The following is a 15729-nucleotide window of genomic DNA, read 5'->3' as shown; positions in this document are numbered from 1 at the left end:
CAATACATTTTTATTGTATTGCATTTTATTACTATGATCATCCACGGTCACAAAGGGGTGGATCTGGCAGGGAGCTCATGCAGGGTTGTAGAGTCTGATGATGGATTGAAAGTGGGAGGGAAATATGCCCTTGACTATCCGCTGGAATAACAACAGGGTCTTGAATTTGACGCAAGCAGCAACTGGAGGCCAATGAAGGGAGATGAGGAGAGGAGAGGCAAAACCTGGGCACAGTCCAGGAGGCTGAAGACCAGGTGAGCGGCAGCGTTCTCTGGTGTTCAGCTGGTGAAGCTGTGCAAGCAGGACTGGCTGAAATTAAGACGGAAGGATCTGGAACAGGTGCTAGGAGGACAGAGCGGTAAGAAGCAGACAAATTCTTCTGTTGTTGGTTAATAACCCTAAGGGCTGGGTCACTGAGTATAACGTTCCCCGTGATTGAACGCTTTTCATTACAGAGAGGTTCCTTGCGGTCTGGGACGGGAACAGAGCAGAACCATGCAGAGTTGAAGTGAAGTCTTAGAGAGGTCAGGATTTGGCCAGCAGGTGGAGCAGCTCTATTTCAGTGACTTAGTTCAAGATGATGGCACCCAGGTAGATAATTAAACATGAAAGACCATAACAATATTGTTAAAAATGAGAATAACTAGTGACCAGTAACGCTCACACACAAACCTCTTCATGCTTGGAATTTTCAGACTTGCTGCTGGGGTCTTTTTGTGCATGCTGGTTTTTCATTCAAACCGGAATTGCAATTTCCCAAGTATAATGAGTTGGTAATTGATCTGAATTAGACATTTATGATGATTTGCCCTCCAAGGCCACATTGTGTCAGAAGCAGATATGCATTCTAAGAAGAATGAATATCCCATGCTCATATGAGCACTTCCTAACCAATCAGATCAGTTCCCAGGCAACTAATACATTAATTCTCTCTAATGTGCTCTTTGGCAAATAATGCCTTTAGAAAGAGGTTAAATTTGGTTGATTGATTTATTGAATCTCACTGAAGCTGGCACACACATTGACAGAAACAGTAAATCATAGACCAGAAAGGATGACAAATATTGTATTAACCACAATATGAAAATCAAACTTATTTTAACGGCATAAATCACAACAAATATGCCACAAATGAAGGAGACATGGTCGGTGTGATTTCAACATTGTGGGTGTGCTGAGTGAAAGTCATCCAATTCACAAAGGATGAAAAATACTATCATGAGCATAATAATATGAAAATTCATTTTCACTGCACAATGCAGCACAGAAGGCTGAGACATATTAGGTGTAAGTGAGCTGTGAGTGAGCTGCATGATGTCATATTCCTGAAAAAAATCTTTATAATCTTAGCTAAAGCAGCAAAAACAACACTTATTGTGGCACAAATGTATAATTTATGATTTATGGCTTGTGCATTCATGGGGCTCACACCCTCAGTGAGATATTAATTGATTTTGTGACAGGTCAAATCACACCGGGACCCTAAATGTTGAAAGCGTGGACACCTGGTTACTGACACCAAACACCTGCTTGCGGAAAATATAGAGCTCCAAGACAAAGCAAATGGCAACGGGCCAAGCCGGCGTTCTGTTCCGAAATCAGTTCAAGGACGAAATCATAGAAGCAGTTAATGTTTTAATTTTAACAGAGCGGAGAGACTGGCTGGAATGCACCCCAAGTGTACTCAGGAAAAGGCTCCTGGACTGAATTTTGGAAGCGCCGCTGTGTAAAATAAAAGTATCATTGGTACGCCTTTCATTGCCATTAACTGCCGTTGTCACAGCAAGGGTGTCCTTTCCTCCAAATGAATCTGTGTTTCTGGTGCCCAGCCAGCAGGTGTCTGCCCTGCCAGGGTATTCATGGACACGTAATCCAGTAAAAAAAAGGAAAAAAAATCCCTCTGTCTTTCTGTCATCCTTGGAGGCATTCAGCAGAGTGGAAGATAAGGTAATGACGCATCTGGATTCTAATTCTTGCCTATAGGAAATCATGGTTGATTTCTCAGTTTCCTGACTCCATATAATATGGGGCTTTAAAGCACGATTTGCGGAAAATGGGAAATGCCATATGTAAGATAATGGAGGGAGTCACGGGAAGCCGATAATGTTTGTGTATGTGAGAAATCGTCCTAGAAACCCTTGAGACAACTCATGCGGGAAGAGAAAGCACATCCCGAGGCTCTCCAATCTGCAACAGTCAAGCTTTTGATCACAGCCTTCCACCATGTCATCACCAGCCACATCGATACCATTTATAAATATCAACCTACAGAAATAAACAGTTATAAGCACTGACAACTTCTTGTCATTTGTCAGATACAAACGTGAGCTATATATGAGATTAGGAAGACTGACATACTGGGGGTAGTAGTGTGGCACAGTGGTAAGGTGCAGTGCTTGTAAACGAAAGGTTGCAGGTTTGATTCCCCACTGGGGCATCTCTGCCATACCCTTGGGCACTTAACCCTCAGCTGAGTCAGTAAATATCCAGCTGTATGAATGGATAACATGAAAAGATTGTAACCTATGTTGCTCTGGATAAAAGCGTCTGCTAAATGACAGTAATGTAACGTAATGTACCAGGCTGAAATTTTCTGAGAGCAAAATTTCAGAGAAAAATCTGTCTGCACTAATCTCCATGAGCAGTATGAGTAATTGCATGTGTATGCACCCTTTGTAAACTACACCTTTCAAACTACTCTACAGCTGGGGAATGGTGACTTTGTGACATGCAGTTTTGTGTGTTACACTTACAAGTGTGTATGTGGGCATGTACTTGTGTACACTTGTAATTCTGTGCCTGTTTATATGTGTGTGTGTGTGTGTGTGTGTGTGTGTGTGTGTGCGCGCATGTGTGTGTGTGTGTGTGTGTTTGTACAGGGATCATGTAATTCCAGAAATATCTTTTTTCTTATTTTTGATGACTTAAAAGCATTTCGTTAGAGCCGGTGACAGATTTATAGTCATTTATTTTATAGGAAACTTGAAGTAAATTTCACATTAAGCCATAATTAGAACTGTGAGACAACTCCTTTTTACAGCTCACTTATTTTTTGTATTGGCTGATTAATTATCTAATGGGCAAAACATTGGTAATAAAGCAATATTTTCATACAGACATTATTAGCAATTAGCAGCTGTGTTTCATTTCATTATCTAGAACAATTAATTAGCTACAGTCAGATGTTAACGAGTAAGAGTATTATGAAGAAATATATTCTTTTGAAAAGCATATCTATGGGCAGTGTAATAATGTGACAAAATCCAAGACTTTAAAAAGATAAAAAAGAATGTTGGATAAACAACTCTATTTAGTTCCCATTCTGTACAGTCCAAGTTCCAATATGAACAGGTACGATTCTTATTCTGTTTGATTTGCTGTTTTTAGAAATAATAAATCTTAATTGTATTTCATTGTTATGAGCTGTTCCTCCTGTTGACAGTTCTTAAGAAAGACGAAGGCTCAATATGAACACAGACTTCAAAATAAACCATTCAATACATCCAATCACTTAACTTACCCCACACACATCATCTAAAATTTAAAATTATTAATTTTAATTATGAATTGAATTTCACAATTTGAAATGAATATTTAAACAATTCCAATAAATTATTTGGTCTAACTCTGAATATTTAACGTTTAAAGTAAAAAATGAAACCATTAAGTTGAAAAAAAAAGTTTGAATGTCTAAAAACCTCAGACATCAGTTCGGAATTTGAGTAATTTAAGATGAGCCTGAATAGGGGCTGTTATGAGCTGTCCATGAGAGGGGCTGTTAACTAACATTTTGACTCTACAAAGAGCGAAAAAAGCAGCTTTAAAGGAGGAATCTCGGCTCTGCGGCTAAATGTCACCAGAGGAACATGGCTCACTCCTCACTCAGACAGACAGGCCATTTCTCAGATAAACATGGAAGCGCTTTGGGAGAAGGGGGGGTGAGTCATCATTGGACAAGCAGGAGGGAGAATGAGACAAATATAAGCAAGGATAAACTTTAGATGTGTACACACACACACACACACACACACACACTCACACACACACACACACACACACACACACACACACACACACACACACACTCACACACAAACACACACACACACACACACACACACACACACACACACACACACACACACACACACACACACACTCACATACAAACACACACACACACACACTCACATACACATACACATACACACACACACACACTCACACACACACACACACACACACACACACACACACACACACACACACACACACACACACACACACACACACACACACACACACACACACACTACGTGGCAGAGGGGTTACTGTGGGTAATGAGTGGAAAGGGTTCTGGGTCGAACCGCTTGAGAGGAGAGGCTGTGCTTTCCTGCCTGAGGCCTCCATGCCCCATTCGATGGGGTAGAGCCTACAAACACATCAGGGTAATCTCACACATAATGACCATTCTCTCCCTATTACCTCCCTGTCCCCTCTCCCTTCCTCTATCTCTCCACCTGCCATCCAGTGTTCCCAATCTCCTCCATGACAATAATAAGAAAATCCACCTCTGAGGCCCCGGATTACTGTGAGTTAGTTTAATACAGTGACTGCGCCCGACTATGAAGTGCATTAAAACTGTGCCGGGAGAGACAGAGAGAGAGACGGGCTGAGAGATAGAGGTTAATTCAGAATATACGTTACGACTGACTGACTGCATCAATACCGCAATACATTAGCACTGCACTGTTCTGAGAGAGGGAGAGAGGGAGAGGGAGAGGGAGAGGTGGAGAGAGAGATAGAAAGAGAAATGTCGAAAGTGAGAAAGAATGGGGGAGAGAGAGAGAGGGTGAAGAAGTGGGAGAGGGAGACGGAGACAGAGGGAGGGGGGAAATTGGATAAAAGTATTAATGGTTGGGGGAAGAGAAATGCAAGAGGACAGAAAGAGTGATGAACATGGAGAAAAAGAGGAAGCGAGACGAAGTTAGCGGGAGGAGAGAGGAGCGCGGGGAAATGGCAGGACTCAATAACGGCGAGATTAGTGGGCCCCTCAGTCAGCCCTCCTCCCCCGCTCACTCAACAGCCCGCGCCAGCCTCAGAGCCGTAACCTCAAAGTGCCTTCAGAGAAAAAGCAAGCTGGACCAGTGGCTGCTGCACAGTGCAGGAAAACTCGCGCAGCGTGGTGTGGCGTTTTGGGAGCCAGACGTGTAACCTGAAGGTTGCAGGATCACTCTCCTGTTGGGGCACTGTCTGAGCACGGTAGTTAACAGCAAATACCCAGTTGTAGTAACATTGACAAGGTGTTGGCTGCCCGGCATAAAGACATCAGCCAGGCAAAAAAAAAAAAAAATAAAAAAAATAATAAGGATAATAGGATAATAAGACAGAGCAGCAAAGACTTCTCTCTCCCTGCAACTTTCCTCTCTTCCTCTCTTAATCTCTGTAACTAATCCGCTCTTCTCTGTTCTTATTTGTTGGTCTGCTCACTGTCTTTGCAGTCCTGCCTTCCTCTGTCTAATACAGAGGTGCTGCACTCACGTTGCCGATGTCAGTCGTGCTTTCACAGCAAGCAGCAGCCGTCAGGGAAGACACCAAACTCCAAAATACACAAGCCTTTTTTATTCAACTGCGACCGTTATCGTCCAACCAGTTTATTGCCAATCTGAGAAAATACCTCACCCGAAATACAATTTCCGTGATATTTACAAATCTCCCTCATAAACACGGCCTACTGAAAATACCAGTAAACTGGCCAGGACTTTAGCATAATTTTTTGTGGTCAGTAAGCCATTTAAGAGATTTACCTCGTCTCTTACACGACTTTGGGCATTAACATGAGAGAGATTGCTCCAGCACTGGCAAAGCCTTTTCATTAAGAACACTTGATGGCTAGAGGGACACACACACACACGGTCACGCGTACACATGTACACCTGCACACATGCATGCCCACCCACATGCATGAACATACACATGCTATTCCTACTCCTTTACTGAGCAAGCCACAGATCACTCCTTTCAGACCCAACAACACTGTTATCCCCCTCACCCCCAAACTCTTGGTCTAGCACTGCCTGTTTCTCTCACCGTACTCTTTACGCTCCAAGTGGCGCCTTTTCTCCTCATATCAGTGTCTTAGCGGGACTTGAAATGTTCTCTGCATTACACACAAAAATCCCCACCTTCACTGCGAGTCTGGTGGTGTGCAGTGTTGTAAGTTCACAAGAAAACTGGAACACATGCATACATTTGCACGTAGGAGAAACACATACTGAGGTACTCTATGTATATGCATGTCCAAGCTGACCTCTCTTTCTCAACCTCAGTCACCTCTGTCACCCTCTCCCTTACTCCACACGAAGATCCACACTACATTGTCATACCATTTATTATTAAGTCATTGTGCAGATACTTTATCCAAATACAGGACAACAGAAAGCATTTCAAATGTAAGGGGCTAGAAGATTTTGGTTATTTTTTAATAGTTTTCTTATTCTCACGTGTATCAATTCCTTCCATGTGAATGCACGGTACAGTACGTTATTTCAAACCTTTAAAGCCTCTATCTTGGAAAAACGGCAGTAGACACAGGTGTGGTGGACTTGCATTCTGAGTTGGATTTGAATGAAGCAGCTGGAGTTTACCGACACCGGTGGGTCCTTCTAAACTAAGTTTTGTGCTTTACTGAAAAAGACGGTGCTCATAACAAATGATTATTTAGCAGCGGTCACTAATAAAGAAAAACAAGTGACCAAAAAAAAATTGGCAGTTCGTTGGACCCAGCCACAGGTCATTTCATGAAGTAAACACTGCATTTAAAACGTAGACTGCAGAAGATTTGCTCCAATCAAGTGTAACTCTCACATCAGCAAAGATCACAGGAGTCATTGATACCATGACATACCGTGGTTAAAATTAATATCTGATTTCGCTGTTTTCGTATTGGTGTTGCGGTTTCTTCATATCACTTCCTGTTGAACAGCATAGACCACGGTCTTGTTGGTAAATCTGCAAAATTACAACTCAGCTAAATGGCTTCTTTTAATCAAGCTTAGTTCTTGTCTGCACAATTCTCCTATCCCCCCACACCCACACTGCAACACAAACAATATAGAACATAAAAAACTTGAGTACTGTAAGAATGTATAACACGTCTTAAAACGGAAATAATTATTGCGCAAAAAATAAAGGTTTATATTAAAAGTGATGCAGTAAACTACACCTCGAAGGGGACAATGAAACCACGAGAGCAAATAAAGAACAGAACAGAAACAGAAACTAAATCAATTTAAATGTACAGGGACATTAAAAGCATTAGCACACGGGTCACAAAAGCATTCCATCAGAGTGTTCTCTGTTTTTACATATATCTCTATTGACCAATCAGATGCATAGTTAGAAGCCAAAGGCATCCATCAAAACTTGACAGGTGGCCCCATGTGGGGGCAGGACTTTTTTTTATACCCTCTCTCTCTCTTTCCTCACAAAATAATGCCTGGTGGTGGAGATACTGCCAGCTGGTCATTTCATTTGTTTGACTTCACTCATTTCAATGCTCAAGTTGTCCAGTGTTAACATCTCCCCCCCCTCCCCCCTCCTGGGGTTAGCACCAAAATTAATCTATAGTGACTGACATTTACTAAGTTTAGGCCTAGTGTACTGCTTGTAGCAAGACAGCGAGAGAGAGAGAGAGAGAGAGAGAGACAGAGAGACACACACACAGAGACAGAGAGACAGAGAGAGACAGAGGCAGAGACAGAGAGACACAGAGAGAGAGAGAGAGACATGGAGAAATAAAGGGGGGGAGGGAGGATAAATATAACAACAACGGAGGAGTTGAATGAATGGTTGAAAAGTGGTGTAATATACTTTGCAATTTATCTTTTACTTGGATTTGAATTAATATGGTTAAATTTCTAATGTTCCCACAACATATTGAGTTATTTTAATTTAATAGAAATTCAATTTGATTTTAACGGAATTATTTTTGGCAACAGCGGACCTGAGAGCAGAGAGGGCAGACGTCACAGCACTTTGTGTTGTGTTAGTCGCGCCACAGTTTCTTCCCTTTGTCTTTTAATATCCCTTCTTCTCCCTTCTGCCATTCACAAAATCCATTAGAGGTACATTTCCTGAGTTTGGTTGTGGGGTCAGGAGAGCGTGTTACCAAAACACAGAAAGGAGAAACCGTAATGCAACGCTAGAAGAGGGTCAGAAACTGACCGCGGAATTGGAGCATGGCCAAAACAACCATCGCACAGACTGTTTGGCCCCTCCCCTCGCTGTCCATCACTTACCCCAGACATTTTGCATCACTCCCTCATCTCTCCATTTTCTCCCTCTCACGCCCATCCCTCATCCCCCTGTTCCTCCATCCTCCACCCTCCGCTCCCTCTCTCTTTCTCTTGCTTGACACTTGCGATTAGCGCACTTGTACTGCATATTTGTCGATACGCCAATATCTCTTTATTGTGTGCGCGATATTTCACAGTACAGCAACTTCCGACTGCAGTTTTTATTGACGACACGGTTTTGAGTGGCGAAAAAAAAAAAAAGAAAGATCTGCAGTGGGCTATTTAGTACGGGACCAACACAGACAGGGAACTGGCAGAGAGTTAAATGAAGTGATGGAGAATAGTGTGGGGGGAGAGGGAGGAGAGGAGGGAAAGAAAAAAAACACAGGGAGAGAGGAAGAGGATGATGGATTGGGGGGGAGGGAGGCGGGGTAGAGACTGTGGGTACAGCAGGGAAAGGGAAGGTGGTTGTTGTGTGTGTTTTGTGTGTGAGGAGGAGCACTCATGTCATCCCAGGAACATCAGTGTAAATTTGGGCTAAGGCAGTGCGACGGGACAGACAGGGGGAAAGGGGCGTGCTGGGATGGATGAAAGATAAAAAAAAAAAGGGAGAGTGAGAGTGAAGTATCTGCGGAGAGAAATTACAGCAGAAAGAGGCAGAGAGAGGAAAAAAACAAAGCCAGCATTTGTCTCCATGTTTTAAATCACTCACACACACACACACAATGGAGAAAAAAAAAAACATCTGCAAAAAAATGAATATTCAACAGGAGTTTAATGTCAATGATTCTGAAACAGAATAAAACATTTAGCAGCCACTCGCTGTACCCGGGCAGCGCGCCGCTATGAGGAGGCACATTCAGTAAGTGCACACAGAGGACCCAAAGGCTCTCCTTTTACAAAATCTGGTTCATGTTGTACATTAAGTGGGGGGGATTATTCAAAAATTCACAGCGCTCTCTCTCGGTACCTCTCTCTCTTTCTCTTTGTCCCACTGCTCCTATCTTAGTCTGCCTCTCTTGCTCCATGTCACCTCTCTGCCTCTCTCTCTCCCTTGCTTTCCCACCCCTCCACCATTACCTGTGTCCTTTCCTCTCTCTCTCTCTCTCTCGTCCCACTCCTAGTCTCCCCTTCCCTCTCAATCCCCTCCCCAGCCCCTCCCTCCCTTTCTCCTTCAATTCCCATTCCTTATTTCCTTCATCCAGCCCCACTCCATCCCTCCTTCCACCCATTCACCAATCACCCCCCTTCTCCCCTTCTCCCTCCCCTTCTGCCACTTTGCCCCCCCATACAAACACACACACACACACGCACACAGGCACACAGGTTCGCACACACTTCCATCTTCTCCTTCTCTCTCTCAGTCAGACCTGGCCTTGCACAAGCACCGTGCTCACACAAATACAGGGGATGGGAGGGGTGGGGAGGGGAGGGCTAACTCAAAGAGCCACACGACCTGCCTCTGTAGTCAGCACTACAGCAGTCATCTGTTGAACTGAGGGGGATTTAGAGATGGTGCGCCGGAGAAAGGGCAGGAGAGAGAGGGAGGGAGAGAAGAGAGGAATAGGGTCGCGAGGGGAGGGGGTGAAATAGATAGCGAGAGGAAGACTGTCAGGGACCGAGGAGGGAAAGAGAAGAAAGGGCTAGCCAGAGAGGTAAAAGGAGGCGAGGGGAAACAATAAGGACAGGAAGAGGGGGAGAAAGAGACAGAGAGAGAGAGAGAGACAGAGAGAGAGAGAGAGAGAGAGGAGGGAGGATTCGGGAGGAGAGTGGAAACATGGGATGGAAAGAGGGAGGAGGGTGTCAGTGACAGACGGGGGGAAGAGGGGAGAGTCGGCTAGTGAGGTGCGCTCATTCGCTCATGAGAGACAGAGAGAGAGAGAGAGAGAAAGAGAGAGAGAGAGAGAGAGAGCAGGAGGGAGGGAGGGAGGGGGAAAGAGAGAGAGAGAGCGCGCGTGTGTGTGTGTGAGACATTAGCATTTGGTCCTGCCAGTTTACAGTAACGCAGCTTCAGCGAAGGACAGGATCAGGATCTAAGAGAGAAGGGAGAAGAAAGGAAGGAAAAATACAATAAAGTCATCTTATTTTTGTGATTTCAGAGAAAACACACACATATAGATATATATATAACATACCTATTCATATATATATATCATTATATGCCTGTTTTTCAGAGAGCTGCATTTGGGGAAAGGACTTTGCAGCTCTCAGTCATACAATTGTGAGCTTAGTTTGGTGCATCTTCGTTGTGGCATGTGACTGCTGGTATCTGCAATGGCAAAAATAATTCTTTGGTATAAACGGACTGCATAAAAGAGGTATACAACAAAAACAACACAGTTATCTTTTTTTGCTGCTCTAATTTTTTTTTGGTGGCATCTTTAAAACAGGATTACAGATATTGTGTTTTTTGTTGTTGTTTTTGGGCAAGGCCAGGATGGGGTGCGCTGTGTGCAGGTTGAGAGAGTGCAAATGAAACGTGAAGGAGGGGGGGGAATCACTGAGGTTAATCAATAGGCATAATCCCGCACGCATAGAAGCACCTTCATATTTCACAGATAAATGTGTTTATTTGCACTCAAGGACAGCGTGACGGTGCGAGAGGCAAGCTGAAGAATACAGAGGGGGTAGCTGAGACCGAGCAAGGGGTGAATGAGAAGAAAAAGAGCTACACGTTAAAAAAAAAAATACAAAACAACGTGAGCTAGGAGGAGCACAACTAAAAAAAAAAAAAAAAAACTAAGAAAAAAAGACAAGAACAACAACAATGGAAGCTGCGGACAGCAGCACCAGCACGCAGCGGGCGTGAAGGCAGGAACCAGCTGGGCTCTGTGTGTTCCCGCTCACTCGCCCGTGCCAGGAGGCTGGAAGGGCAGGGGGTCGTCCATGAGCTGAGAGGATTCTGGCGCGGAAAAGTTGCGTTTTCGGGCAGCACTTGTGGCCCCGTAGCCCGCGGACCAGACTCTGAACCGGGGCGAGGACCCCGTTCAAGCACGTCCTCGAGGGGAAACCGGCCTGGAGGGAAACTCGCGTTTGGACTTCGCCCAGCGGACGCCGAGGGCGTCTGAAAGAAGTTTTTGTGGGAAAACTCGTACGGATTTGCTGTGTGCCACGTGAAATTCAACCTCATTTCAAAACAAAATGCTGCATGCTCTTCGGCCGCTGCAAAGGAAAACAAACAGAAACTCTTAGCTGGCCTGGGTTTGTGAAATAAGCTGCAAGCTGGGCTGAGAAGAAGAGACGTTTCAGGCTAAAATCACAAACAAATCTGTCATGGTGTGAAGGGAACAACTGGAATCTGAACTGATTAAAAAAAACAATATATGGCAACTGAAAACAAAGGAGAACTGAATGCTGATTTTAAAAATTCTGGAAAAAACTGAACACGCTACACAGGGATTAAGGCATCCAAAAACAAGAGAAACAAAATCCAAACAAACTCACGCAAAGCCACATTTTTCAGGGGAGTGATAAGTGGATTATACGTCATATTCCCAGTTTGGCTCTTCCTCTCTTCCCTTCCCCCCCCCCACAAACAGTTGTTTCTGTCAGACTGGTCTCTCCCATCTGACACTACCTTTGAGAAAAGATCAGACACATGAAGGCACAGCTCTTTTTTTTCTGATGCAGCTGTCAGGATCTCGGATTGGTGGATTACGACTGAGGTCTCAATCGTTACTGGAATATAACAATGCTGGAGGATCATTCCTGTCCAGGCAGCACTGCTCTACTGGAGTACTCTACTGTACAACTTACTGGATTTTGCTGAGTTCTAACAATCTCTTCACAATCTCATTAATCAAATGAATCCCTCCTGTCATGCTTTATGAACTTCTGTCAATTCACAATTGATTTGTGCTGCTAGGTCTTTTTGCATTGTCTCTGTCTTGCCCGCTTATTAGTTTCTGAGTATTGAGCTGCTTGCATGAAAATATTTAAATGACTATCAAAATTTAATTGAATGTTTTAAATGGCCGTGTTCAATATTGCGCGAATCCTGGAGCGCTTTTGAACTGTGATTTGTTTTCTGTCTTTTAAATCCCCCAAAGACCGTTTCATTTTTAATTTTTCTTTTTTTGCCCCTATGTGAGGCTAACACCTGGATTTCCTTTGAACTGAGCCTCACTCGGGCTTTGTGCTAGACACCCACCTGCTCAACTTTTGTTGACGTTTTCCTGGACGGTTAGCTTGACATGGCTGTCCATCCTGCTCCTCTCTGCCTGGTCGTCGCCCTGCTCCTGGGGTCAGCCGCTCTGGCCCAGAACGGCAAACAGGCGGAAGTGGACGGACAGGCAGCCAATCAGACGGTGGGACCCTCCAGCAGCCCGGAGGTCACCCTGTCGACGCCTGCGGTGGAGACGGAGGACCCGTCCTCGGGCAGCCGCTGCTGGGGCTACTACGACGTGATGGGCCAGTGGGATCCGCCCTTCAACTGCAACGCCGGGATCTACCTGTTCTGCTGCGGCTCCTGCTTCTACCGCTTCTGCTGCCAGTTCAAGCAGCACCGGCTGGACCAGACGTCCTGCTCCAACTACGACACGCCCGTCTGGGCCAACACCGGCAAGCCCTCGTCGCCCGTCACCGAGGTCCAGGAGGAGCCCGACCGGGACCGCACACACATGATTGTCTACATCATCTGCGGGGTAGTGGCCATCATGGTGCTGGTGGGCATCTTCACCAAGCTCGGACTGGAGAAGAGTCAGGGCGGCCAGACCGACATGACCAACTCCAGGTGAGCAAGGCTGGGGGGCCACGAAAGAGCCAGGGGCTAGTTCATAAAGGAAGCGGTGGCTTTTTTGGGTTAGGGGTTAGGGGGCCACAAGTGAGCCAGCTCATAAAGGGAGTTCACATACATCTAATGTCTGGGCTAGTTCATAAAGGAAGCGGTGGCTTCTTGGGGGAACAAAGCCATCAGGAGATGGGAGAGGTCTTCAGGGACCGAATGTGGCCAGAGTGCACCCTGTTGAGAGCGAGTCTGTTTTGGGTGATGTTTTTTGAGTTCCAGGAGATGTTGGGGGGGGGGGGTTGGGAGGGGGGTAGTTTGTGTGGATTATTGATTCCAGTTGGACCCGTGCCAGTGCCATTACTGACTCTGGTCTAGAGGCAGGAGGGCGGGGCCGGGGGGGGGGGGGGTGGTGGCGGCGAGTGAGCGAGCATTAGTGGAAAAAACCGTAACATAAGAAAGGAGTAAAACGAGGGATCGGTTGAGCTCGCAGGGGGGAAAAAATGATGAAGAAGGAAGGAAAGAGAGGGGACGGGCGGTCGCGCGTGGCTCTCTCTGGGTGTCTCATCTCTGTTTTCGGGGGGGAACGGGGATGAGACTGAAAATGATCTGTGGCGCTAATCGAACCCCGGACCGCCACTCCCAGCTGCCCGCAGTACCCAGGCATGCGATGACAGAACGGGCAGGAAAGGTGCTCTGTCCAGCCGCAGGGCCGAACACAATTTACAGAGATTCACCACGGTGCAGAGTACGGTTGTTATTCCCCACCCGCTGTTTCAGGCTGCTGTCCTGCGCAGCGGACGGGCAGAAGGTGGTACCCTATTGATCAGTTAGTGAAACACAATCATGCCGACAGGGCTCGTCGGAGTCGTCAGCCGCATCGATTGACAGGGACCCCTATCTGAAGGTTGTAGGAGCACTAAAACACACACTGCCTTCCTCCAGGCACGGGGGGCAGAGCGAGGCTGATGAGCTCCGCTGCCCGACACACAGACAAGGAGCATCTAGAGGTCGAAGCGCTTGCTTTACAGGGAGAGAAAACTTTGGCAAACTCACGCTGCCCCCCCCCCCCCCCCCCCCCCCCCCCCCCCACCCCCCCCGATTGCCCTGAGCCCAAAACTGATCCTGAGAATTGGTGGAGCGATGCTGCTGAGAATGTCTGTGGAAAACTGCAACGCTGCTAGTCACCAAAGATCCTCTTGTTAAGGCCATTTATGATGCAATACTTGCAAATCAAAAAAAAAAAAACAGCTGAAAGTACCCAGCACAAAATGTTCAACAATGAAACGTCCTCTGCTGCAGATGTTGTGGTATGACTTTCAGACTCCACCCCCCCCCCCCCCCCCCACCCCCTTGTGTGTCTGTGCTGCTGTGTGCGTTTGTGTTTATGACAGTGTGTGTGCCTGTTCATGAATGTGTACCCTAAAGAGTGAATCTACAGCTGTACAATTACATTCACAATGTATGAATGTGAGTTTGTCTTTACACCCCGGAATGTATGTGTGTGTGTGTGTGTGTGTGTGTGTACATGTGTTTGTAGGTACTGTTGTCTGTGAAAACGCATTTATATCACAGTTAATGTATGAGTGTGTTTACAGCAGAATCTTTGATTGTGCTTTTGTTTGTGAGCTTGTATTTAAAACCAGAGTATTTGTGTGTATTACAATATTGTGCATGTGTGTGTATTGTGTTCCCATACTTGTGAGTATGCATTGTAATGCACACAGATATCTTTGCAGAGAAAGTGTTGAATCTTGTGGCTGAATCTTCTCTGACAGAACAGAAACAGCCAGGCAGTTTGTGTGTGTGTGTGTGTGTGTGAGAATGTGGTTTTCTTTCCTCTTATTTCAGCTGCCTGATTTGATTCTGACAACAGATACATTAATCTGAACTGCAGCAGTTCTGATATCCATTCAAACTGTGAGATTAAAACACATCCCGGGCCTCGCTGCCACCCTCCACCAATGCAGATGCGTTTGTGCTGGTGAGCTCTGCTTCAGTCATCTGCGCCTGTACCCGGCGCGTCAAACAAAAAACTCGATGCGTCAATATTAAATATGCAACACGTTCTTTGATAGGCTTATTTGCCAGACCTGGTTTGAGAATTATTGATGTGTCAGACCAGCTTAATGTAGCTAATTCCCTGAATATCCATGGCTGATTCGTGCAGATGGAAAACGTGTGACTTTCTCTGAGATAAAAATGAACAGAAACTGGTGGTAAATGTTCCCTAATATTTCAGGCATTTTTAATTTTTTAGGGGCACAGTAATCATTCCCTCATGGATGCATGTTCATGGAACCGCTGCTTAAAATTTCCCTTCTACAAAAAGCTTCTATTGTCTCCGATCTATATGTGTATTTGTAGAAACTTAGAACAATGTAGTTTCTAAAATACACACAGGCATCAATGTAATGGTACCTCAATTCATAACAATCTGAACAATCTTATTACTGTTAAATCACCACTTTTCTCTTTTCCCCCATAGAGCATTGATAGATACAGTTATAACTCCCACGGTAGATTTGATTGCATTAACATAGGTTCTAAGGATGTTACAAATAGATAATACCATGTTTTTTTTCATCAATGATGTATGTGAACTTGTTCCTAATGTCCTATCATATGCAGCATACACTGATTCACGAGGGTGTGGTCCTGTCTTTAAACAAACTTAATTGCTAAGTCAAATTAGCTAATGGCTCACTG

The 15729-nt window shown here is 45.2% G+C and overlaps 1 protein-coding gene across 1 annotated transcript in view; it reads left to right on the top strand.

Annotated features, from left to right (window-relative positions):
- Positions 1 to 11055: 11055 nt before the first annotated feature.
- The window catches only part of LOC118794797 (protein shisa-8), a 36924-nt gene continuing 32250 nt past the window's right edge, over positions 11056 to 15729 (top strand). The window contains exon 1 of the mRNA XM_036553064.1: positions 11056 to 13029. Coding sequence (XP_036408957.1) covers positions 12491 to 13029 — 539 coding nt within the window. The 5' untranslated portion in view covers positions 11056 to 12490. The remainder of the gene's footprint in view (positions 13030 to 15729) is intronic.

This window comes from Megalops cyprinoides, chromosome 19 (assembly GCF_013368585.1).
Source record: "Megalops cyprinoides isolate fMegCyp1 chromosome 19, fMegCyp1.pri, whole genome shotgun sequence".
Lineage (NCBI taxonomy): Eukaryota > Metazoa > Chordata > Actinopteri > Elopiformes > Megalopidae > Megalops > Megalops cyprinoides.
This window is presented reverse-complemented; position numbering and strand designations above follow the sequence as displayed.